Source organism: Blennius ocellaris (assembly GCF_963422515.1).
Source record: "Blennius ocellaris genome assembly, chromosome: 16".
NCBI lineage: Eukaryota > Metazoa > Chordata > Actinopteri > Blenniiformes > Blenniidae > Blennius > Blennius ocellaris.
The window spans coordinates 7,241,622-7,266,967 of record NC_137665.1 but is presented as its reverse complement, the minus strand read 5'-3'; the positions used below and the strand labels follow the sequence as shown (position 1 = coordinate 7,266,967).

Here is a 25,346-nt window from a genome sequence, read left to right as displayed (position 1 = left end):
TAACCTTTTCATCAAAGTGTAATGTAAACAATTTGCATCAAATGTGTCAGCGGATCACAGGTGGGAGAAAATAACAGATTGAAAGGCAACTCAAATGCAGAAGGCATTGATATAATAAACAGCTTTCTGTTGCTCTGCGGATTTATATGGGAACCGGGATTGAGCAAAATTTATGCCTTTATCTGAAATTCTTATCATGGAGCCTTATCCTTCCCACAGTTTCTGTTCAGGTGACGGTAATCAACCACAATTGAAATGTAATTCACTGAAACGCCTCAGTATCTTGGCTATGTGGAGTGTAATGCTTAAAAAAAAAAAAAAAAAAAGCCAAATATGTTTTGATTAATCCATTTAAAATGCTGAAGCCTCTTTTGAACTGCTCATGCAACAGAGATTTGATTCCGTGTGGTGCTTCACCCCCCCCTTTAACCAAAATAGGACACTTTTCCCTTCCTTTAAACACAGGCTCAAAGTAGGATGTTGATTTTAAAATGAGAGAAAGACAGACAGACTGAGGAAGGGAGTGATACAGATAATCCATTTAGATATAACACCATCTGCAAACTGAGAGGGGGGTAGAAGAAGATGATGAGAGGAATGATGGAAGGATGGAGAAAAAAAGGAGAGCATAAACTTCTTTTGAAGTACTTTCTGCAACATTAAAGCCTGAGCGGGAGAACGTGATGAAGCGCTGCACGAGCGGGTTGGGGAGGAGGAGCTGGGGGAAAGGGAAAGAGGATGACAGGGATGCAGAAGAGACTGCTCCTCTCTCCCGTGGCTTTGATGTGGGCTGAGGATAAACTCAGATTGGAGATTGTGATGCCAGCGGCTCAATGGGAAAAGAAGGAACGAACAAGATGATGGAGGGATGAGAACAGGAGAGAAGAGTGGGAGGGAGAAAAAGGAACGCAGATATTTCGTTTTTTTTCCCCAAGCGTGGCGAAGATTTTCTTTGCTATACAAGTTTACCAACAGAAAAAAGAAAAAAAGTTTAGTCCCTCTTTCAAAATATTAGAAAATATTCACTATCGTTGCTACAACTCAGGAAAAAAAAGGTGATGGCTTAAATTTTCCAATGTTCCTCAATCCTAAACAGCATGATCTATAAACTTTTTTTTTTTGTTTCCTTCTGAGCTTTCTTTAGGGTTCATACTTAGGAATTGCAAATGATCTCTTCTCTCAACACGACAAACATTTAAAATTCAGTCGAGGGAAAGAAAGGTTGCTCCATGTGCCCACAAATTTGCCTGCATAAACTTGACTCCCACACAAACTTTCCCTTTCTCACGTCGAACGTTTGCCCCCAACATGCCGATTAGGCAAAGAAACTTAACGAAGCAGCGCCTAAAACTTGCCAATTTAACTAACATGCGGGCCTTTAACGCATTTAAGACCGCACTCAGCATAGCCTGGTTAATACAGCATACACGCGCACACGCACACGCACACACACACACACACACACACACACACACACACACACACACACACACACACACACACACACACAGTGTAAAACAAAAATAAAGTGCTTAACAAAAATGCCTATAGCTACACTGACTTGTAAAGACCGCATCACCAGTTGGAAGCGGAGCGCACTTGGACCGGATAACTCTTCCAATAAGCAGCGGCCCACGCAGCGTGGAGTGCCAATTGTAAGGCTGGCCCGACTACTCCTAATTAGACCAACTGCGTGACGCGCGTGACCTATTCTCTGCCGAAACCCGCCCAGCCTTCCTCAATCCCGCTGAAAAGAAGCGAGGTCAATGCGAGATGGCAGCGGAATGAATGCACCTGCTTAATGAGCAGCACTATAAATCAATTCATTTGTTTGGGTCGACTAAATGAGAGGAACAGCCCGAGGAGGAGAATGTTCTTGTCTGTTACATATAGATTTTTCAGTGTCAGAGCGGTTGAGAGGTGCTGGAGAAAAAAAAAAAATCACCCGTGGCAGATAAACAATGATGCAAATGATTACATACTGCAAGTGAAGTGGGAAGTGTTACAAAGAGAGGACGGCATGTGGAGGAATTTGGGCACATCCAGCATAGCACCCTGTGGTCAGGCTGTTTCTTTCCAACTCAAAGATGCTGTCTGATGCCAAGAAATATACATACATAAATATGTATATACACAATAAATATATATATACACACACTTGTTGGCACACAGACTGCGCACAAGACCGATGGTCAGTATTGGCATGAATACAGGCCGCCTGCAGGTCAACTACGCATTCATATTACAGAAAAGTTTTATAAAGATCCTGTCATAAGTTCTGTATTGCACTTGAGCGTCAGACCTGGAACTTCATGTCGGCGTAGGCCTTCTCAGAGCTGACCTCCACCTGTTTCTTGAACTGCTCTAGTGCCATATCCGTCTGCTGGATCTGCTGTGCGTGGCTCTCTCTGGCCCTGACCAACTGGGCCTCCGTCTCCCTTCAAAGAGATATAAACACAAAAAAAGATTAACCAGTGTTGGTAACACGACAGCAGACAAGAAATGCAAAAATAGTTTGTTGGTAATAAAATTTGAAACATATTTCAAAAGAAGATGCTCAAATTATTGCCTGTTGTTCCCTCAACAAACAATATGGGGTTTAAATAAGTGTGCTATTAGGTATTTTGTTGGAAAAATATAGGTGGAACAGCCTCTAATTCCAAACGAACATTCACTGTTGAGTAACTAACTTCACCACATTATGTAAAGAAATGAGAAAAGTTACTTTTGCATACAGTCCAAGTATCAATCAGCCAAGTGTGTGTGGATGTGTGTGTGCGTGTGTGTTAAGACAGGTATGCTGCTGCTATTGCTGGTGGATGTCAGGTCACAGAATTGCAAGTGAAGAGGATTGACAGGCATACTGCGAGGGACAGCCTCGTACTGAGAACTGTCAGAGCCCAGCCAGCAGGCCCAGCCGCAACATCACATACTGCACAACTGAGCAGCTGTCAAGAATAACCCACAGAGGGTGTGTGTGTGTGTGTGTGTGTGTCTGGAGTGTGCCTGGGTGGATGGATCGAAGGTAGAGAGAATGACAGCACTGGAAGTGAAGAAAGCATGTGAGGGTGTTATTTTTGTAATCTGCTTGCAAATTTTCATCCATCTTGCAATAGTTGAATATCTGCCGAGGGTCACGAGGGGGCTATCTCCGGCCGACACTGGGCCAGAGGCCGGTCACACCGTAGACAGCTCGTCAGTCAGTCGCAGATCAGGCACAAAGATGTCATTCAGGCGAAAATTAAAAACAATGGCAATCCAGAGAAAACAAGAGGAAGCCCTCAGAATGCACAGAGGGATCCTGCATTTGTAAGTTTAGAAAACAAATGAATTGAAATATCTGGCAGATATCAGAATGGAATTCCATACTCATTATTGTGATGAGCTTACTGTGTAGTCACAAAGGACCATGACAGGGACTTGGCTATGAACAATTGCATCGCCATGCACTCACATTCCCAGTTCTGTCATATACCAGGATCAGATTTGAAGTGTAAATTTGGCAGTCACAAATCAATTACCCGAGATGTCACAAAAGGGAACACAATGACAAAACTCAACTAAAAATCTGGATAAAGTTGCTTAGTGTCTTATACATGTGCATTTTAATGAGTTTGATTTCTTGTCCCTCCAGCCATGAAATCTTCAACATGTTCAAAAAGTGTTCAGATTCTGGATAATGAAGTCGGCCTTTCATGGCTTTTATATGACAGTTTGCAGTAGCAATGAAGCAAACAACTCAAAATGAGCTTATGTCTATGAATAAATATGTGTCACTTTTGGATTAAAATAAAATGAATTAAACAGTTTCTGCTCATACAAAAACAACAGATTGTCAGATATAGCAGGAGTGCCAAACACATTTTACTTCAGGGGCCACATACAGAATGATTTTATCTCATGTGGACTGGTCAAATAGTGCCATATCTAACTTATAAAATTTGAACTTTAAAGATTTTCTTTGTTGCGGTGCAGCGTACGCCTGATGAAAGCGTTTATATTTTCACCACAACCAAACAATTACTACCGAAAATGACAAAACTCTCGATATGAACTCGATTTGGCTTGACGCCCCTGGTCTATACACTAGTTGTAAATCTTAAAGATTAGTGATACTTTATGTGGGACAATATAAACTGATGAAAAGTTCCTCATGGAATTACCCAAAAATTATTTGTGTGACATTGAACAAGCAGCTGAGCAATAACTACAATATGAAGACGAGCTAGTCACACTGTATATGATTGGCTTCATATGGTGATGGCTTCTGGCTCATATGGGCGCTGCGCCCTCCTGCTCCCTCCGACAAGGTAAAGATGACTATTTCATCTGGACAGACGAGCAGGAATCGGGACGCATTTAAGAACACTGGCTGGGACTGTGACATAACACAAGGTGAAGATAATAGTTTTCACACAGTTCCCTGTGATTTAAATAGCTGGAGTGCAGGACAAAAAAAAATCTGTACATACATCTGGCTTGTTATCACTTTTTTTGGGATTGATTAAATCCTTCCTGTATTCACAGCAAAAACCTTTGTTGGTGAAGATTAAAAAAAGAAAAAAAAAAGAAAAGACAGAAGATTAAAACAGCAAAATAAAAAAAGGCAATAAAAAGACAACAAAAGCTGAGGATTGAGGGGTGGAATGTGCAAGCTTTCTCTCCTCTTTATAGTCCCTCTTTGTAATTTTGGTCTCTCTCATGTTGGACATCAAACGACAAAGAAACTGTTTTCCTCTCTCTCTCTCTCTCTCTTTTACTCTCCCTCGCTCTCCCAATTTTGTGTACTCTGTAATTATTAATCGGTCGTGTTGCATGACTGCCTTCCGGACTGAGGCAGACACAAAGGATATGGGGAGAGACTAAGATGGAAAAGAAAGAAAGAGCAAAGAGAGGGGAAGTTGGAAAAGAGGATGTCACAGAAATAGCAAGTTTTTTTAAACTTCCGAGGCAGAGCAGAAATGAATTGGGTGTGTGTCTCGCTTTAGAGATGAGAAAGTCTCAACGCGTGCGCGTGCGGGCGCGTGCACACGTGCGTGCACGTGGGCTCTTTGTTTATGAGACACAGTCTCAAAAACCTCTCTGTGACTGACAACTCCACTCAAAGAAAGCACTATGACTATGTTGGAGCTGGCTGCTGCTGCTGGGCCTGTACCTCTGAGGATACACCAAGGGAAGAAAAAAAAAAAAAAAGACTGTCGCTAACTTTTATGCTCCAAAAGCTGCAAGGAGCAGGTGAACATTCGGGCATCTTGAGAGATTCTTGGGAGAATGACTATGTGTGTGGTCACTGGAGTGGTAGACAGCGTGTCACCATCAATAACAGAGCAATGAGGGTGAGATGAGAGGACAGAGAAAAAGAGTCCGGGAGGCCTGGCAGAGAGAAAGAGAGAGGGAAAGGAGAGGGGTGCCAGCACCAGGGCGGCCCGTTTGGCTTTAAATGGATCCCTGGTCAGAAAAGTGGAAGGAGAGGAGACTCAAATTAAAGATGTGCCTTCTCAAAAGAGGAAGTCCTCTCATCCCTCAATCCTAAACGGCTGTTAAAAGGGGAGAAAGAGAGGGAGGCAAAGAGAGAGGAGTGTTTGTACTAGAAAGGGTGAAGGAGCTTCCGCCATGCAGCCGCCTGGCAGGCAGGAGGGGTGCAGGGATGCCGGCGTTTTCCGGACTGCTCTGACCACACGGTGCCACATGCTGCCGGCGCGAGTGTGCAACACATGGCAGACATATACAGAGGCCGTGGCGGTACTGCATACAGACACACACAGCACACGCTGCAGTCTGAACACAAAGAAAAGAAAGAAAAACTCATAATTGGTTTATGCAAATAATCTTCTCATGTAAGCAGAGTATTTAGGAATTGTATGGGCTGTGATGTGGGCGGAGCAGCACACAGAAAAAGCCTGACAAACACACTTGAATGCATGCTCGCATGTTGTGGATGCCTCTGGTCTCCAGCATTAAAAGACCCGAGAGTGTGTGCGCGAGTGTGCGCGGGCGCACGTGAGCGCCCGCGCATCTGCGTCTGTGAGCTCATCCAAACGGAATGATAACGAATCCACAGACACATCAAAGGGGCGGCCTGGAAAAAAAAAAAAGAAAAAGAAAAAAAAGAGGGAGCACATAAAAAGAGAGAAAATGCAAAACTGAAATATTCAGCGCCCTCTGAAGAAAAAATAAAACAGGCTTGGTTTTCATCCGCATCCCCAGAGAAAGAGAAAGGGAGAGAGAAAAGACAGAAACAGACACAGAATACGAGACAGACCACAAATAAGTGAACACAAAAGAGCGATAGCACAAGGGCAAGAAAATATTAAAGATGGAACGAGTTGAAAAGAGCACATAGAAAACAGCATCATTGAGCTGGATGGCTTTAAAACTGCCTACAAATGTGGCTTGTTTATAAACAGCTTTTCACTTTATGACATGAAACAAAGTGGCCACATATGTAAAAAGAACGAGGCGTCCTTCTTATTATCCTTCACCCACAGTGGCACTCGTATACACGTGTATTCATCTGGGTGCTTGCAGGAAACAGTTGGCAGTGTTGCCTACCAGCATGCCAGCATCACACAACACTTCACTAATAATCTAAGCTTCTACCTCCGCATACTTTGTTCTACAGATGAACTACAACACTCCCAGAGTTTTAGATGTGAAGATACTGAGTGATATCGCCAGAAAAAACTAAACAAAACCAAAAAAAACAACAACATTTCTTTAACTGAAGCACCTAAAAGGCATTACTTTGAGCTTGTGGTTCAACTTTGAATGGTAAATTTCAAATATGTACACTGTATAATATATTGACAAAAGAAAAAAAAATAACAGCAAGCCTGAATCGACTTCTTTGAAATTGAGGTTTAAAATACATTCGTAGCATAAACTGAAGTTAAAGAGCAAACCGGAATCCAGATATTGCGACTTTTCAATTTATAATGGCATGTTTTCATCAAGCTCGTGCTCTCCCAACAACAATAGATATAGACTAACTTTAACTTGCACTAGTTAGCATGTTGCGTCAAAGGCACAAGAAACATCCATAAGAAGACAGGAAGATGTAGCTCAATCAGGTCGACAACCACTATGTGGGTGGAGAAACGCGTGGGAGGCAAGAGCAGAGACACATACTACATGTTTGTCTCATAGCTTAAACAAATCCACAATGCAAAAGGTTACGCAATACTTCCATGCAACAATTTTGCTGCTTTAGATAAGGACGGTATTTATTTTTTATTTTTCAGTATGTCTAAGTACAGCTTTAATCTTGAGCCAGCCATGTGGGACTCACTGTATTTTCTGTAGTAAACATCTGATCATTATCGTACACATGATTTAAGTAAAACCTGCCTCAGGCAGAATAAAAGCAAATGAAAACTTTGGTTATTCTTTGTGGGGAAAAAAAAACAAAAAACTGAAGAGTATGAATATATGTAGAAGAGGGAAGAAAGAGGGGGAATCAAGGAGAGATGTTACTCCTGACATACATCGGAACATTGATTTTCTCTGCGTTCACTGTGTATTTAAATGCTATTTGGCTTCATGAATAATGCAGACCACGCTGTAAAATGCTAAATCAAGCAGGCACGAGTCCCGAAAGTAAACACACTGTACTCACATATCCTGAACAGTTTGCTGAGGGAAATTAAACTGGAAGGTTTCTAATGTAACAATAAAAGCCCTAAAGATTAACCGTTCACATTGAGTTGTTGGAGAGAATGTGTTAAGCGAGCCCGCCGTGGTACAGATTCATATTGTCAGTGCACGTTTGTAAGTACGCCACCTCAGTGTAATAATGTCAACTTTGATTATGTGTCACAGTGGGGTGAATGGAAAGGCCAATTAATGTCATTAACATTCGTGAAACTGTCAAACATGGGCAAAAAAAAGTAAGATACAAACACATATTATACCGATTACTGATTTTTTTTAACCATAATTTGCTGTTTGGTATGAAGTCAGAATCCTTTAATCGTTATTATGCATATGAAATCACGCCATAAATTATAAACTCAGATAAAATACATGCAAGGTTATCTCATTTTATTGTGTTTTCAGTTTCTTAAAAGTCTATTTTATGCCTTTTTCTTTTTGGTGAAAGGCCATCTACTGTTTCGTTGAAAAAGGCACACACTCCATTAGACATGACGGTGGGACCCTGATGGTACACTCAACACTACAAACTGATTGGAGCACCAGAACAAAAAAGAAAAAAAGCTTTCCATGTTGCTATTTCTGCCTCCTCCTTTTGTTTCAGTTTCAAGAGGACTGCACTTACAAATGCATTTAAACACAAATATAAACAGAGAGTCCAGGACCACAGCCGTTTAACCAAGCACTGCTGAGATCTAGAACCTGGTTAAAAGAGCCATTTTACAGCCTTGAGAGGCTCCTGGTATTGAACTGGATCTTAATGCATCTCCAAGCCCTCTTTTAATGCAGTTACCACGGGAGTAAATATTGAACCCCGGTGAAGCTTTTCAATATTCAGGATCCATATCTCCACCTGCTCCTGCACCTGAACACTAAACTAGGGTTGCCTCACTCCGCTACCTCTGGCCTCTCTCTCTGGACCACCACCCCCACCCCCACCACCCCCCTGTTTGCCTGCATAGCTTCCTGTCATGGGAGAGGAATGCTGAGGAAGATAAGACCATTTCAAAGACACACAGATGTCGGGTATGCACACACATGTGTGCATAGACATACACACACACACACACACACACACACTAAACTTGAAAGAACATATTGAACGCATCATTCGCCTAAAAAACAGACGATGCGCTCAGAAGGAGCTCTATCTCATGCGTGCATGTAAGCATACGGTCACAAACAAACCAAAAGTGAATATGACAATGACATATAGAGGCAGGCAGACACACGCTTCTACTGCCAACGTGACGGAGGCAGAGAGAGCGAATGTCGGTGGCGCATTTAGAAATGTTGTGACGTGTGACGTGCTCACAGATAAACATAACGCGGGAGTGAAAGTCAAAACACTTTAAATCGGTGCAATCAGTGAGTGTGTGTACAGTTCGGTAGGAACTAGCACAGCTTGCATGTAACCACTCGACAATTGCAAATTGAAAGTGGTGACAGCAGAATCTGCTTCTTCTAAAGTCTGAACAGTCAAGCTGAGCATAATCTACTTAGGAGATAAAGTCAGAGCTGTCCCAACCCTGCACCATACCATGGTGGGCATGTGGTTTTGATAAAGCTGACTAGGTGTCAGACTACAGGAGTGACTATATGGGGGGGATGTTGGAAAACACGTTTTCCTATTCACAGAAAGAAGGAATGATAAAATAATGGAGAAACAGACCAACTGTATTCCCGCTCCCCTCCTCTAAACATTCAGGTGCTTTTCTGATGTTTCTAAATTATGTTTTGGAGGTCATTTCTACAAAAGCAGACAAGCTGTTGCCCAGATGAGCTCCACTTCTCTCTCGATCTCTCTTTCCCCCCCTTTAACGTGGCCCCTCTCTGCAGTGCATCTCTCCATCTCTATGCTAATGCCCTGTAATGTTCTGAGGCACGTTGGGATGAAAGATGAGGAGAGAAACTTGTTCTCTGCACAGCTTTGTAGTGGTTTTCTGTTGTTGTTGCTATAGTAACACGGAGCAGGAACTCATTTTCACGCAGCAATGCTCATTTGCATGGGAGGACAAGGTGATACTCGACACTGGGGATGGGTGTCGATGGGAGCTAAACATGACGGCACATATAAAAAAACTGCTGTGCCAATGTATCCATACTTCATCCATGCAAAGCACTTTTGTTTACCAATGACAAAATGGTCATTTTAATGTTAAAAAAAAAAAAAAAAAACCTGTTCTTATTTTTTGACAGCATATTGAATGGATCAACATGAAAGACACTCCGGCACATTCCACTCCATGTCTGGGTCAATGACGGTATCCTGAGCAGTTCTACTTCTTTAATTTTATCATCCATCCTCCCACACACACACACACACACACACACACACACACACACACACACACACACACACACACACACACACACACACACACACACACACACACACACACACACACACACACACACACACACACACACACACACACACACACACACACACACACACCTGCCTTGACTTTGAAGTTGTGCTGGATCGCCTTTAAAGGCCGTCAGTGTTGCCACGGCAGCAGGCAGGTAGCAGACATCAGACTGCTTATAGTGTGTGTGTGTGTGTGTGTGTGTGTGTGTGTGTGTGTGTGTGTGTGTGTGTGTGTGTGTGTGTGTGTGTGTGTGTGTGTGTGTGTGTGTGTGTGTGTGTGTGTGTGTGTGTGTGTGTGTGTGTGGCTTGAGTACTTAATTAGCCGAGAGCCTGACGGGCCACTTGCCGTTTCTCAGTGTTTAACAGTAAACGAGAGAATGACTGGCTCGTTACTGATACTAACAACAAGGATAATTTATGCACAAATGGATCTGTCTGCTGTGTTTAAGCTTGTCCTCTGCTGCCAGGCTGACAATGACAAGCAAACAATAAGCAGGCGCAACCATCAGGGTCCCTTTGTGATATATACACTGCATACTAACAGTCACCAAACCGCAAAATGAGCTTTCATGTTGCTTTGTACTGAAAAAGAAACACAAAAGAACTGTAATAATAACCATGTCTTGTAGTTTAATATGACATCTTCCTCACGAAGAAGTTTTTATTTTGTGTTTATGGGCCATTTAAAAAGTGTTTGTACTTGGGCTGCTGAAGAGGACACGCTAAAGCCATTCTTTTCAGTGCTCTGGTTTGTCATTATTTCATTAGGAGCTTCTTAGACAAGTACTGTGGCACTGTGACTGGCCACTGCGGCCGGATGGAAGTGAAGCTGAAATGCTGAATGGGCCGAGCCGGCAGCATGCTGAACTGTGCACAACATAGAGAAACAGTAATCTGCTTGTGGCTGAGTAATATGGTCAAGTATGGGATTAATTACCGACTGACTGCACGGTTTTGTGAATTGGCTGGAGTTTGTTCAAGTGTCGCCTTTTAGCAGTGCCTGTACTGTATAAATACTTCTGAGGAGAATGAAGTGACATGGTGCAGCTCGGAGGAAACAATGAGAAACTCTGTGTTACTGTGATTGGATCAGTCATTTCAGTTTCAATAAAATTCTGTAGTCATGTAGAAAGGGCTAAAATGTTTGGCATTGATATATTGAAATGATCAAAACATCAGGATCACTCTAAAATAAAACCACTACCTTCATATGAAAAAATCTACATATAAGTCTAAAAATGGCCCCAACTGTTAATTCTTGCACTTTGTAGATGACACCAATATCCAAAAAGTAGTAAAAGTTACATTAGTTAAAAGTAACAGGTTAAAAGAAAAGAATAAAACACATTCTTTGTGGATATATGGGTATATCTCTATATGAAGGCAAAAATGTAGAACGTTAAAAAGGCATGGCTGCGTTTCATTTCGATGAGGAGACATTCCTGCATCAATATAATATCAAATTGTTGGCAATGCTCAAACAATGATTTATTAAATGTCTTATGACCTAAACAAACCATACTTGCTCTGTTGACGTCCAGTTGTATTTCTCTAACATTAGTTTGTCAGTACTGACATTTTGATTTGTTTTCATGTCCTTCAAGAAGTCAAACGCGAATCACTGATTTAGGCTTCCCAGGCTCTCAACTCTTATGGAGTGACTCTCAGTTATAAAAAAAGATCAAAGAGAGTGTGCGAGGGCTGGCTTGTTAAAGCCAAACTCCACCTTAAATCAGAATTCATACACACTATCGCTATGATCAAACGCATAGGTCAGAAGACATAAACAACTCTCTAATAAAGTCTGAAGCCACAAAGTCAAGGCCCAAAGGTGTGATCCTAATAACTGTATAATAAATACCATGCCTCACTAACATTATATATGTTAGAACTTGCGTTAGGGGAAAAGTGGCAGTTTGGAAATATTCCATTGAATAAGCCCAGGTGGCTTGGATATAATTGAGTAGGTTTAGTAGTGAGTTTGTATAAACACACGTACACACACTGGTTTAGGTTTCATGTACAATTAGGTTTGGCACTGGACTTCCAGGAAATACAGAGGACCACACATTGAGTGGAATAATATTTTTTTGTGGTGGTGGTTCTCTGATTGTACCTGAGTGAATCTTCTAGCGTCACAATCTTCCTTTTGGACTCAGTCCTCTCTTTCTCTGCTTCAATGTGAAGAGCTAAAACCTGAGACAGAGAAAGAGAGAGTCACATTTTACATTATGTTTGTTTCACACAGAGAGAGAGAGAGAGCGAGAGCGAGAGCGAGAGAGAGAGAGAGACAGAGAGAGAGAGAAAGACGTTACAGTATGAATGAGGCACAATCAAACATCACTGGAGAAACTCTCCTGCCTGAGACTTTGCCCATCTGGTCTTGTCTCTTTTCTATATCACCCCATCAGACAAACCATCAGAGCCATCTGCCGGCTCAGCAGACCTCTCACACCGATTCTATTGCAGCCACATGGGTCCCTCTTATTTCCAGACACCATACTACGGGTCTCGCCAACAAGACAGTCTTTTTTTTTTTTCTGTCATTGATTACGACGAGAGAATCCAAAATAAAAAGATAACACAAATCCAAGCCAGATCACTGTGAGAAAATTCATGTAAATTCTCCCTGACACTTCGAAAAAGAACACAAAGAACCTGGTAAGTTTTTGCAGGTGTATCACTGGCGGGAGCATATGTATGCCAGCCTACCGCCAACACCCACACATTATGGATGTGGCACTTTGAAGATGACCCAGCTGCAGCACAGTCTTTAAACTTGATCTTTACCTATGAAGTCTGGCCCGGTCTGGTCTGGACCAGCTCCGATCATTAACAATCATCTCTGTACTCTGCATTTTATGGCTGCTCTATGACTTTAAAGTGAGTCTGGGTGAAGGGGCAATTAATTATTGGCTTGGTACAAAGACAGAAAAAGTTCTCCAAAGGTTTATTGGACATTTTCTTGGAGCTCCAGTTTTTACCTTTTTTTGAGGGATGACTTTTGCACTAAGTGATGATATTATAATTCTTTTACTTTTTTCTCCAAACTTACATTCACGTGGTTATTGAGACGATGACTTTATGAGACCACACACAAAACATGGAGAAGTACAAGGAGCATGTGACTCCCTGCTTTAGTCTCCACTCAACTGTAATAAGAACACATTACCTTTTTCTCATAGCTGATCTGCAGTTCATCTTTTTGCAGTTGAAACTTTATCTCCTGATCCTGGAAAAAAAAAGAAAAAAAGAGTTAAAATTATATCGCCCAGAAGATAAACTGCTGTCATAGGGAGGGAAAAAAAGAAGAAGCATGCTTTTTGTATTGAGAGAAACAAAGCACAAAAGTTTTTTTTGTCATCGCCCCAAAACATACTCGGATTTGTTCGTGTCGTCGATGTTCGCTCTCCTGAAGTTGCAGTTTCAGCTGATCCACAGCTTTCTCAAAGTCACCTATAACCTCAGAGGCCTGGAAGAACAGGCAGAACACATTTGGTCACATTGTGGCTGACATCCGTAAAGCAGTAGGAGAAGCTGTGTGGCGGTACTGTGAACCTTAGCAGCAGACAGGGCATGCTCCCGATGCAAGTGGCTCACGTCAGTCTCATGGGCGACTTGAAGATTATGCAGGGTTTTCTCGTGCTGCTCAGCTTGCTGTCGTTTTTCTTTCTGCAGCATCGCGACCCTGTCCAAGGTGAAAAAAAAAAACGTGATTCAAACTGCATGTCGAGACTCTGAATGTGTACGATGATCTCTTTCTATTCAAACCTATTTACATAATCAGATAAGTCATGCTAACTAAAGACATCTGGTTTTAGATGGCCTCACATATTCGCAATTTGTACAACAGCACTTGTTTCCTATTTTCACTACCGCACATCTTATTACCTTCCAACATAGCTCTATACCATATGTCAGGTTTATCTTTACCGTCTGTTCGCCTCCTGCAGTTCAACTTTGAGGGACGCAACCTGAAGCTCCAGCTGGGCCTTCGCCTGAGTCACTTTCTGACGCAGTGCATCGCCTTCCTCCACCTCCGCCGACTGCTGCTTCAGCCGCAGCTCAAGCTCATGTAACGTTTGCTCCTGGGCCACATCAACAGAAAGAAAAACAGTCAACCTAACAGCCCTGATGGGCAGGTCAAAGGATCACATGGTCCCAAAGAGAAGTCTAACCTGAGTCCAATGAGTTACCGAAAATTGCACGTTTCAGACAGAAACGGTACTTCCAAGAAAGTGCCCTTAAAATCTGATGGAGGATAAATAGACTTTTCCAGCGTCCATTCTACAAATCAGGACGCGTCATGTCTAAAACAATGGCATGCTTGAAGTGTGTAACACATTTAGTAAAGAATGTTTAAACACATTCGTTTAGCACAGTTACAGATGGAGAGTTGATGGCACTACAGCGGCAATACCGATGGCACCACAAATAAAAAAGGAGTATAAAATAAATCCGTTGGCATAGACGTTCAGATTCAGGACATCCACTTTATACGTTTGTCCTTCAGGACACAGATAGTATTTGATTTAGGAGTATTTAATGTACAAATCATTCAAATACCAACACAAAGCGATCATACATGTTAAAGCTTAAATTAAAAGACTATTTTTCACTTAGAGTGTTGAACCATTTGAGTGATGTTACTGAATTAGAAATGTCAAAAGCTCAATCAGGATACAGATTTTTATTAAAAGACACTGATCAAAGTGCAGCTGATGTAGACAGCTTCTTCCGGCACTGTTTTGATGAAAAGAAATGTTCCTGTTCTGTGTGCCTTTGTGTGAGTGAGTATGTGTGCCTATGACAGTATGGAATGCAGTATGGGCAGGCTGATAAAGGCGATGATGGGGAGCTGATTAAAGATGGAGCGTGCTAGTTGATCTCGACGATGACAGAGGCTGGCGATGACAGAAGGTGGAATGACGGGAGAGGAGGGAATGGTGTGTTTGAAAAGAGTAGGCGAGCAGTGGCCCGGCATGGCCGGCGAGAGAGAATTTTGTCTTTGTGTTGGCTGCGCATGGCGTTAAGGAGAGGAACAAGGGGCTTGTGTTGTGCTGGGACGCGTGCTGACACTTTAGCTCTCTGGCAGGAGATGAGAAGCAGCATGTCTCCATAGTGAGGCTGGACTGAGCACACCTGGACACACTCACTGGGAGCAAATTATGTCCTCTAATTAGGTGTTTTAGAAGAAGAATCACTCGGGGTGAAGTACAGACTGCATGAGCTCCATTATTAGCTCCACGGCCCTTTAAAGATTAAAAAATCATAAAGTCTTTGAAGATAGAGGGGGGAAAAAAACATGTAAGTTGCAAAAAAAAAAAATTAAATCAAAGAGTGTGATGGACGACCTTTCAGTTTTTGCATTAGAGCCAAGGCTAGTAAGGGGAAGGCAGACGGCATCTTATCTTCAAAATATGGAAGAAAAGAGACAGAATGGACAGTAGCTTTGAGGAACATATTATTTTAAAAAATCCATCTTTGTGGATACGTCATCGAGTTAATTTTTTCCTTAACACTTTTCACAACTGCATAAAATGTATATGAAATAAATACATATGAAAACTGAATGCAATGATTTGCAAATATCATGACCAAAGTCCCAAACGAATATTTATATACAGATGCCAAACATCTAGAGAATAAACACTTTTCAAAGCAACTTGTTGTTCTCATCACATTCATTGACGATTAAAAAAAACACAGTAAAGAAAGAATAACTTAAAAAGTGGTTAATTATGGGCCAGTAATTTTGAGATAAGACAAAAGTGGTGCAATGTCTATTGTTTTTCCGACAACATTGTTAACCACTAGGTATTTCCTGTTTTCTTCTTCTGTACTAAAAAAGACAAGAAAATAGACCACAAACATGCCTAACAATGACTGTATTACGATAACAACAAACAACAATCTCGTATGTATAAAATGAATTATACACATTTTACAATTGCAGACATTATACACGGGCTCGTCGCTGCTGCGGTGTTTCTCGTGAACGATAACAGCCGTGAACATCTGCTCAAGTCCTCTCTCTTTGTTCCTCCTGCTCAACTTAAATGAACTGAAACGGTTTTCTCCACTGAAGCACAGGACTGCTACTTTTCCCCCTGAAACCTTGTTTCCTGGAACTGATTGGACTGTAAGTAACGTAAAGATTAGAGTCACGGCACATGCTCTGAATTAGAACATCTACTCTTGCACAACGCAGTGTTGTACATCATTAATTATAAGACCCCTATCTCTTATTTGTTGAGTTATTGACATGAATGGATTTCTGATTCCAACCAAGTTTGTTTATTATCTCAGAAGATAGCTACTCCTACACCTACTCGGTCACTCTTCCTGTTCTGCCATCATTATATATAGAAGCACTCTATATGCTATGCTTTATATAAAAAAAAAAATCAAACCATCAAATTGCTTATTTTATTGTTACCAGATCGGATCACTGGTGAAATGTGGATGATTTTTCAATCTGAATTTGTCTCAACCTGAATGTGTCATATTTAAAATAAAATGATAAAAAAAAAAATCTTCTGATGTGATGTTCTGGGTGTGAACACGACATCTATCCCTTGACCTTGTCCTCAAGTACATACTCAAAGATACTGGAGCTTCTTGGGTAAAAGTTTAGAAGAGTGAATATTTAAGGGGGAGAACCTCTACAGAATAATGTGGATCATTTCAGAATAAAAAAAAAAAAAGGAATTTAAAAGCAACACCAGCACTCACAGATTCGAAACACCAACCACACACTGAGGTGCTGGACCAGCTCACCTGAAATAAAGTCCGCTTTGAACATTTTATCCTCGGTATGTGTGTAGGTCAAACCAACCTTACAGCAGGACAGCAGCTAATACACAATGACAGAGGGCTCTTTTCATTCTTTTGGACCTGGTCTGTCCTTAATTATTAAAAGAAGGGGCCTTACTATCAGCCGTGCGCCATCCAGTGTTTGATGCCTCTTAAATGTGGGCCTGTTGACAGATTAAGGCCAGAAGCATGTGTGTGTATGTGAACCGTGTGTGGCAGCACATGAATGCTGATACTGATAACAACACTATTTAAGAAGCGGTACATTCAGCCTGTGGTGTTGACGATCCAAACTAATAAAATGTGTGCAATCTGACTTAAAACCAAAGTCCTTTCATATGACATCAAAGCGGCTGCAGCTTTGGGAGGTTCGTGAATGTGTGCATGCACATCCGTGAGCACAATCGTAGCATTGGCTTAGATTTAATACATACTGGGATCAAAGACCTTTAGAGAGATGACAGACATAAGATATGAGAGTCATACTTGCCCAGAGGTTAGAGGATGTCTCTTTTCATTTCTGCCACAGAGCAGTGTTGGTCACCGCTTCATGATGAGGCAAGTCACAGATATATTCATTTAAAGCCAAACAAAGCCAGACTTTTACGCAAAGCAACTATATACCGTCACCCAGAATCCTGTTTGTTCCACTGACGGTTTAGTGCAGAGCACAGAGAATAATCTGCCTGCACAAAATGTCACAACACATGAATCTGCGACTGCTGTTAAGGATGAAGTTTAACAAGCGTTTCAGGTTTTCTTGAGCATAATCAATGACCGGGGAAAGCGGAATAAAAGTTAGATAAAGTTTAACCAAAAACCTCTTTCAATGTGGTGCATTTAGCATGATCTAAACTGGACCTAAAAAAAAAAAGCAATTTATTTATTGAGATGGACAAATTTACTACCCACTAAAAGAGTGGGATATTCAGCTTTTGTGTGAAATTTCAGAGTGGGCTTAAAGTGCCCGCTCACATTTACGGGTGAACTTAATGTGACCTTCCTTAAACTTTGAATGCACATGTCCAATTGTTCAATGTTTCAGTACTTTTTGCACAACTTTCAGTTCTCTAACAAGGAGCTTAACAGCCAAATTTGTGTTTGATCCATGAATGAACAAATAAATGGCCTGGTTCAATTAGAATTGGTATTTAAACAGTCCTCATTATGCTGTTCACATTTTGACATCATGAGACCAAAACAACACCTAACAATTGATCAAAAGATGGAAGTGGCCATCAGCAGGTTGAACAGAGATAAGACAGAGACCGGAAGAGTCACTGAAAGAAATCGCACACTGATGACTGCTTCACTGTGAACAGAAGCTCTGCTGAACTTGGATGATCAATGCCACTCAAGTCAAGTCAGACTATTGGAAACTATTTACATCAGCGTGGTCTACGTGCTAGATGACCTGCAAGGGTAGTTGGCCACACCGCCATGCACATATTTAGCAGAAACGATGGCCGCCAAAGAATCTGGCGAAATCAAGGCGAGCACAAGGCATCAGCCACTGTTGTCATCAGATGAGGCCTTGACGGTGGTGGTACTACAGTGTGGGCAGGTGTGTCTAGTCAATACAGAACTTCCCTATACTTTGTGAATGGCACATTGACTCGCCCATACTACCAGAATAACATCATCAATCCAGTCACTGTGTGAACAACACAAGTCTAATTTCATCTTCAAGGATCACAATGCTCCAGCTCATCGAGGTGGCATCATTAGTGAACAGCTGCTGGAGACTAGGGCGCTCTCGACTCATAGCTAGACAGTCCCCAGTGTAGAGTTTGTTACACTTTTCAAATGCAGTACATTTGGACAAGTTTGTGACGTGAGTTCACTTGTCAAAGACACAGTACCTCACTCTAAAACTAACAAGTACTTATCCAAGCCAATGTGGAATTGACATAAAAACACAAAACTGGTGTAGAATGGTAGTGTACATGTGAAAATTGATTTTCAGTACTTGCAGGGATGCAACTTCTCCACCACTGATCGCACATATATCTGTGTCTCTGCACTCACAGACGCCTGTGACCGCGCGTCGTACTCAGACTCCATCTTTGCCAGTCTAAGTTTGGTGTCCTCCAGCAGCTCCTGGATTTTCTTAGTGTGTTTCTTCTGCAGTTCAAACTTCTCCTGCTCCAGCTCCGTTACAGTGACATGCAGCTGGAAGGAAGAAGAGATGAAACTCTGAATCAATGAGAGATTGTCTATCGCAGTTCCATGGCTTTAGTCTATTTCTCAGAGGTTTTGTTTCATTGTCTTTCAACTAGTGCTACTTTGAACTAGTACACATACAACTGCGGTTGTTACCAGCAAACTGTAAAAATATTATTGATGCAATCAAATTCACTTAGTTTATACAATCTGTATTGTTTCCAACAATATGCTATAGATGAAATGTCAAATAAATGAACCTTTCATTGAACCAGGTGTAAGTTGCAAGTTATGCTTTTTCTTTTTGTAAAGTTGACTTTGTGATCGTAGTGTTTTCTCATACAGCAGGAAAGCAGTGATTATTAGCTTAAAGTCAATGAATTGACCTGAAGCTCTTTGGTTAGACCCAAAGCTCTGAGAAATAGTTGTTTGAGATTTTAACAACAAGAGCCGTGCAATATTTGCCTGAACAGTTTCGTGAATCAGAAATATTTAAAAGTAGATTTACACCATGAAAATGACAAAGCTGTGTGTAAAGCTTCAACATATTTCCAAAAAGATCCAGGAACGCCATCAAATAGAAGTCCCCAGAAATAAGACTGGTGTTGAAATCTCATACCTGACAATTTACTGTTTAAAACTGCTTCAGTGATGCAAATACAAGCAGTTTTCCAGTTCCAAAACAACATCCTTCGGTTAAAACAGCCACTTTAACCTCTGACAGCTGATGAACGTCTTTAATTTGCCAGTTTTACACATCAAATCACACACTCCACAAAAACGGAGCATGAACCACACTGACATGACCTCGATAAGAGATGGCAATGATGAAAACATAGTTTGGACATTTCAATTGAATTAAATACTGGTAGGACAGTGTCATTCTATTACACACACACACACAAGAAGTCTATATATTAAAATATCCTTATGTTATATTAAAAATCATGAAACTCATCTATATGTCAACTAGGTTTGTACACACTCATGTGTGTAATATACATATATTATTCATTTATTATGTGCAATAACAACATAATTTCTGGTATAAAAATAATCACTAGTAGCATTATGTAAGAATATAAATATTGTAAACATCTTGTTGATATCTTGTTACTATTGTTCATATTCTATTCTATTGCTACTCTTCTATTACTGTCCACTTGCTGCTGTAACTATGAACGTATCCCCATTGTGGAAGAAATAAAGGGTGTAATTGGACTTCACAGCTGTCTCAAAGCATTTTACACTGTTATTCACATTCACCCGCTCAAACACTCTCACAGCTGCCAAGCAAAATACTCAACGTCACTTAGGAGCAATTTGGGGTTCAGTGTCCTTTTCAAATACAACTTGACATGCACACAGGGCGAGACAGGAAATCGACCCATCAGCGTTGGGATTGTAGGGAAAAATGCTCCGATGGGGCCACAGCCAGCTTAACAATGTTGGACGACAGCCAATGAATTAGTTGAGCTAATAAAGTCTCCTTCACACGAAACACTTTCTTATTCATAGGGGTTAAACATAATTTTCTAGGGCATAGACAGTTTTTTTTTTTTGTTTTTTGACATTTGAAGAAGATTTTTCCACAACGTTGCTCACTTCATGCTTATCGACCCTGAAGATATCAGCATTGATTTCATTAGGATCTGACTGAGCCTCGCTGGTAGGCAGTTAGCCCCAGCTAACAGCAAAAATACAATTTATTCCATGCAGAGAGCATTAATTTTTCATTAAGGGAGGAAAAAAAAAAAAAAAAAAACCTTAAGCAACACATGAAGGAAAGATGTTTCTTTCCATGACTACAGCAGAGCCTGGCTGCTCGCACTGCTGCTAACATTCATCCTGCTGCTTTCGTGGCGCCGTTCTGGAGCACATGCAGGCACCTTCAACTTATCGTCATACCTTCTTCTCCCACTCGTTTTTCACAGAGTCAGTGCTCTGATTGGACATCTTCTTCAGCTCTGAAATCTGCTTGTCTTTGCTCTCGCTGATGACTTGGGATTCCCGCAGCACACTTTGAACTGTGGGAGAGCACAGACGCAAACACAAAGACCAGTCAGGCCTTGCCCCGGGCTACGAGCAGATGGACACACAGACAGACGTACAGTCGAGCTCATTGATGCCCTGTCAGCAAATCAATGTCAATAAAAATTTGGCTCCTGTGATATGGCTCGTGGTGCTTCCCTTCACAACGTTTCTATGGTTTTCATCAAATGCTTTCAGAGAGAAATGAATAAGTAAAAAAGACAGGAACATAAAAAAGGGCCGTCCAGCTCCAAGAAAAAGGCGATCGCTTTTATATCGAGCAGCACATCTGGACTATGTCACTCAACAGCAGTGCAGTGGCCAGTGGAATTGCAGCTTTCTGGGCTTTTTACTCTTGAGTGTTCAGAGACACAAGTGTAAACATCCCTCCAGTTAACGCCGCGATTCTGACCTCTCACCTTTCCTCTCCAGCTTACGGATCATCTCCTCGGCTTCTCTCTGCTTGGTCTGCATCTCTTCAATCTCACAATTTTTTCGATCCAGAATCTAAATCAAAAACAAATGTGGATATTTTTAGCCAACACTCAAAAAGAAAGCAGTCGCGACCGCGGCTCAGTGGTAGAGTGGGACGTCCAATAACTGAAGGGTCATTGGGTAAGGCTCTTTACCCACATTGCCACATTATTGCTATTATTATTGTTATTGTGTACTGTGGTTCTCTGTTGCTGAAGGAGTGAAACCTGCTTACAACCAATGAAGCTCGGAGTGACGTGAGCTCTGAGTTAAATAAAGCAGGTAGGTAGGATGTATGGATGGACAATACTGCTGTTAGTATAAAAGTATTTTAGGCAAAGCTCAGGGGCTAAACTTGGGGATACATTGATAATTATAGGGACCACACTAACTTTCAAACAGCTTTTGACCACATTTTCCACCATGGAACAAAGGTTTCATCTTCACTTCGTTCACAAGAACCTCATACACGAAAGCACATAGGAGTCAAATATTAGTATTGCAATATATTGCAGAGTGCTGCCAATGGCAACGTGCCAGCAAGGCAGGGACGATGGGTAACAAGTCAACAAAATTGAAAACGGTATTTTGAAATGTTTTTTTTATGAGGAAATGCATTCAACATGTTTATTAGGCCTTCAGGTTCAGTTTATACTGAAAGTTTTCAAGTGGCAGAATCCCCGTTTATGTCTGTTCATGTGTCAAAATGTCCACTTTAAATCGGAGTTGCACCTCATTGTGGGCAAGCACATTACATACCATAAAGACTTTAAAAAAGCACAAAACTATACAAATGTAGCATTAGTAAAATGATCAAAACCGAGCAATCAATACTCTGTTTAATGTTTAAATCGTCAGAGCATAAATACATATTGAGTTTTCTGGAATGATATGGGTTATGCAGTATGGAAATGTACTGCATGACCTGATGAGACCTCGTCCACCACATGCATGCAGATCTATTCCTTTAGGAGACTGCAGGCAAACTGAGTGAAATGGCAGCTGAGTGAAACACCTGTGCGGCGGCATGCTGAGGTAACGGCATCTGCTTGCAGCTGCCATCTGTGCGTAATTAGGTAAATTAGGCCACGGAGAATTGGAGCTCCGGTATAAAAGGACAGTCTAGCACTCTCAATTGCTCAGTTGGATGATATGCGTATGCGTGTACATACATTAAGCAGCTGTTTTATTGGTCTATCTATTCACCAGCCTGCAACGGCCCGCTGACATGTCAAGGGTGTCCACTTATCGTCACCTAACGTTGGCTTGGACAGCCTCCAACATGCATGGGATGGATAAATGGACAAATAGATTGTAGACCAATACACGAGAGAGCTTTTTATGCCACAGATTATAATTCAAGTCAGTCTACCTAATGTTTTAAGACTGTCTACTCTGATAATGAAGAGGTATAGAAGATGAATGGATAGCGGAATAATACACAAACGTAATAAATATGACTCCCAAAAAGGGTCATTTCTTTTGTGAGTACCAGAAAAAAAAAAAGCGAGAGAGACTTTAGCATTTTGTTTGAGCAATTATTCTCCAAGTCTGTCATGGTCTCAGTGCAGAATGGTGCAGGGCAGATGAAAGGAGGACGGTACAGACAGGTTAAAGGTTACTGAACATTTAGGGATACCCATTTTTTTTCCCATTTCACCACCCTGGAGAGATTGTTGTCTTTTTGGGCCCACCAAACAAGGCAATGGCACAGCGTCGGGTCCAGGGAAAGTGCATTAGACGGTGGGAAATGGCAGCTTTTAGGGTGCCTATTTTAGGCTTTTATAAGACATCCTAATGTGGGGGGAATCCAGCCTGACCCGATGAGGTTTTAACACAATATTGCCCGTGAATGAAGGGATGGGAACTGAACTATGTTAAAAAAAGAAAAGAAGAAAGAGGCCCAAAATCTACAGATATAGCATGATAAACATAATCTATACGAAGAGAAACAGAAATACAGTTTACAAGAATAACTTTATCTTAACATCCTTGTGGTCAACATTAACTCTAATCCACAACCATTAGCAAGAACATGGAGGCCTCTACTGTCATTACCCTCTCAAACTGAAGCAGTGGGGGACAATGGCCAGTGGCCTCTAAGCAGTCTTTACATTATTCATAAGTAGACTAATTAAGACTAAATCTAGCCTGTCCACTTTTCATCAGTGTTGTCAAAGTATACCTCTGAATTTCTTCCCTTTGAAGTATTAGAAGCAATGCTGGGTGAAATTCTGAGGAAATTAAATTGGACATAACTTGCAATCTGTATGTAATGAGCGAGAGCGGGAGGGGGGGGGAGAGAGAGAGCGAGAGAGAGAGCTTGCTGTCCTGTCTCTTGTCAAACACAAAGAGGCAATGGGCATCTTTAAGTGGAGAGAAAATTGGAGTGTTTTTCTTCTGTTTTATTAAAAGCATCTGTGGCAGCAAAGGAAAGTCATACGGAGGATGTGACAGATTCCAGGTGCTTGATCTGCAGCCGATTTGACGGGCACCAAGTGTGAAATAATCCAGCTCCACTGCCGTTTTCACCAGCTGACAAAAAGCTTTGAAGAGATGATTATTTGTGGGATGGGGTGGTGAGAAAGTGGAGAGAATCATTCCTTTACTTTTCATTAGCCACCAAATGGAATCAAGATCAATGGTGGGCACCGAATCATAGGTTAAATAGTTTTCATGAGCGATAAAGTTAGTTGGTGAAGCTTCAGTGGTTGATTCTTCATTTTTCCCAATTGAACTGAATATAAATTCTAGCATAAACTGAGTTTATGCATATAGAAGTAGACAATTTCCTGACAAATGCCTCAGAATTCAAACAGTGGTTGACGAAAACCAGCTGGTGTAGTGGTTTGGCTCTAAAACGGTGGTGGGACAAGATTTCGACCTGCTCAGGGTGTGCCCTGTATTCACCGAATGGCAGCAGGAATCGGCTTTACCCTCCCTCGACCCTGAACTGGATAAAGCGGAAGATGGATGAATTCACTAATCGGTTCAAACTCAACGTACAACACTGCAGACTGAAAGAGCTTCTGCATATGTAAATGTCAATAAATGTATAGAAACGTAATGCAGAGTATCTTTTCTTTGATTAGACATTTGCACTGAATAATTCATGGTTGGCAACGTAATAAAATTACTACGCCAGCACAAGTGTTTAAGATATCCATACAATTCCAAAACGACCTGCAACTTAAGATACAAAGGGTTGAAATGTTGAAAAAACAAGCTAAAAATATATGGGTTAAGGTGTAGCGTGACCCAGATCATAACTCATATCAGTACTAACCTGCTAAAGTTCAGCTTTCCATTGCTAACAGTTCAATGACTTAAAAGACTTTTGAAGACTTCCCAATTGCTTTGTAAATGACTGACGAGTCCCAACAAAACACACGCACACGCACACGCACACACACACACACACACACACACACACACACACACACACACACACACACACACACACACACACACACACACACAAATAGTACTGTAATTAGAAATACAGACACAACAGAAAAAGTTCCTGCAGCATATGTTCGCTGACAAAACTGAAGAGAGTTGGCGGTGGGAGGTGCATGGCAGAAAAGCCCAGTTTCCATCCTTACTTTCTCAACATCTGCATCATGTCTCTGCTGCATTCTCAGTTTCTCCTCCTGGTGCTTGGCTTCCAGCATTTTGAGCTTCAATTCGCCCTGGAAACACAAAAAGAACCAAACATCAAATCTGCATTTAACTCAGAATCAGCTTTTGTTCTTAAACAAGGAATGAAGCTGCGAAGCTAAAACATCAGCGAGATAGATTAAATGTTATTCATCACCAGGCAATACAAGTAACCATCATG

General features: G+C 41.4%; 1 protein-coding gene across 1 annotated transcript in view; it reads right to left on the bottom strand.

Annotated features, from left to right (window-relative positions):
* cep112 (centrosomal protein 112) overlaps positions 1–25,346 on the bottom strand; it is a gene marked incomplete at its 3' end in the record, with an annotated part of 92,855 nt that overhangs the window by 50,430 nt on the left and 17,079 nt on the right. The window contains exons 9-18 of the mRNA XM_080511911.1: positions 25,111–25,197; positions 21,451–21,538; positions 20,909–21,027; positions 18,866–19,009; positions 13,955–14,109; positions 13,580–13,709; positions 13,401–13,493; positions 13,194–13,253; positions 12,138–12,217; positions 2,303–2,438 (exon numbers count right to left, since the gene is read on the bottom strand). Coding sequence (XP_080368037.1) covers positions 2,303–2,438; positions 12,138–12,217; positions 13,194–13,253; positions 13,401–13,493; positions 13,580–13,709; positions 13,955–14,109; positions 18,866–19,009; positions 20,909–21,027; positions 21,451–21,538; positions 25,111–25,197 — 1,092 coding nt within the window. The remainder of the gene's footprint in view (positions 1–2,302; positions 2,439–12,137; positions 12,218–13,193; positions 13,254–13,400; positions 13,494–13,579; positions 13,710–13,954; positions 14,110–18,865; positions 19,010–20,908; positions 21,028–21,450; positions 21,539–25,110; positions 25,198–25,346) is intronic.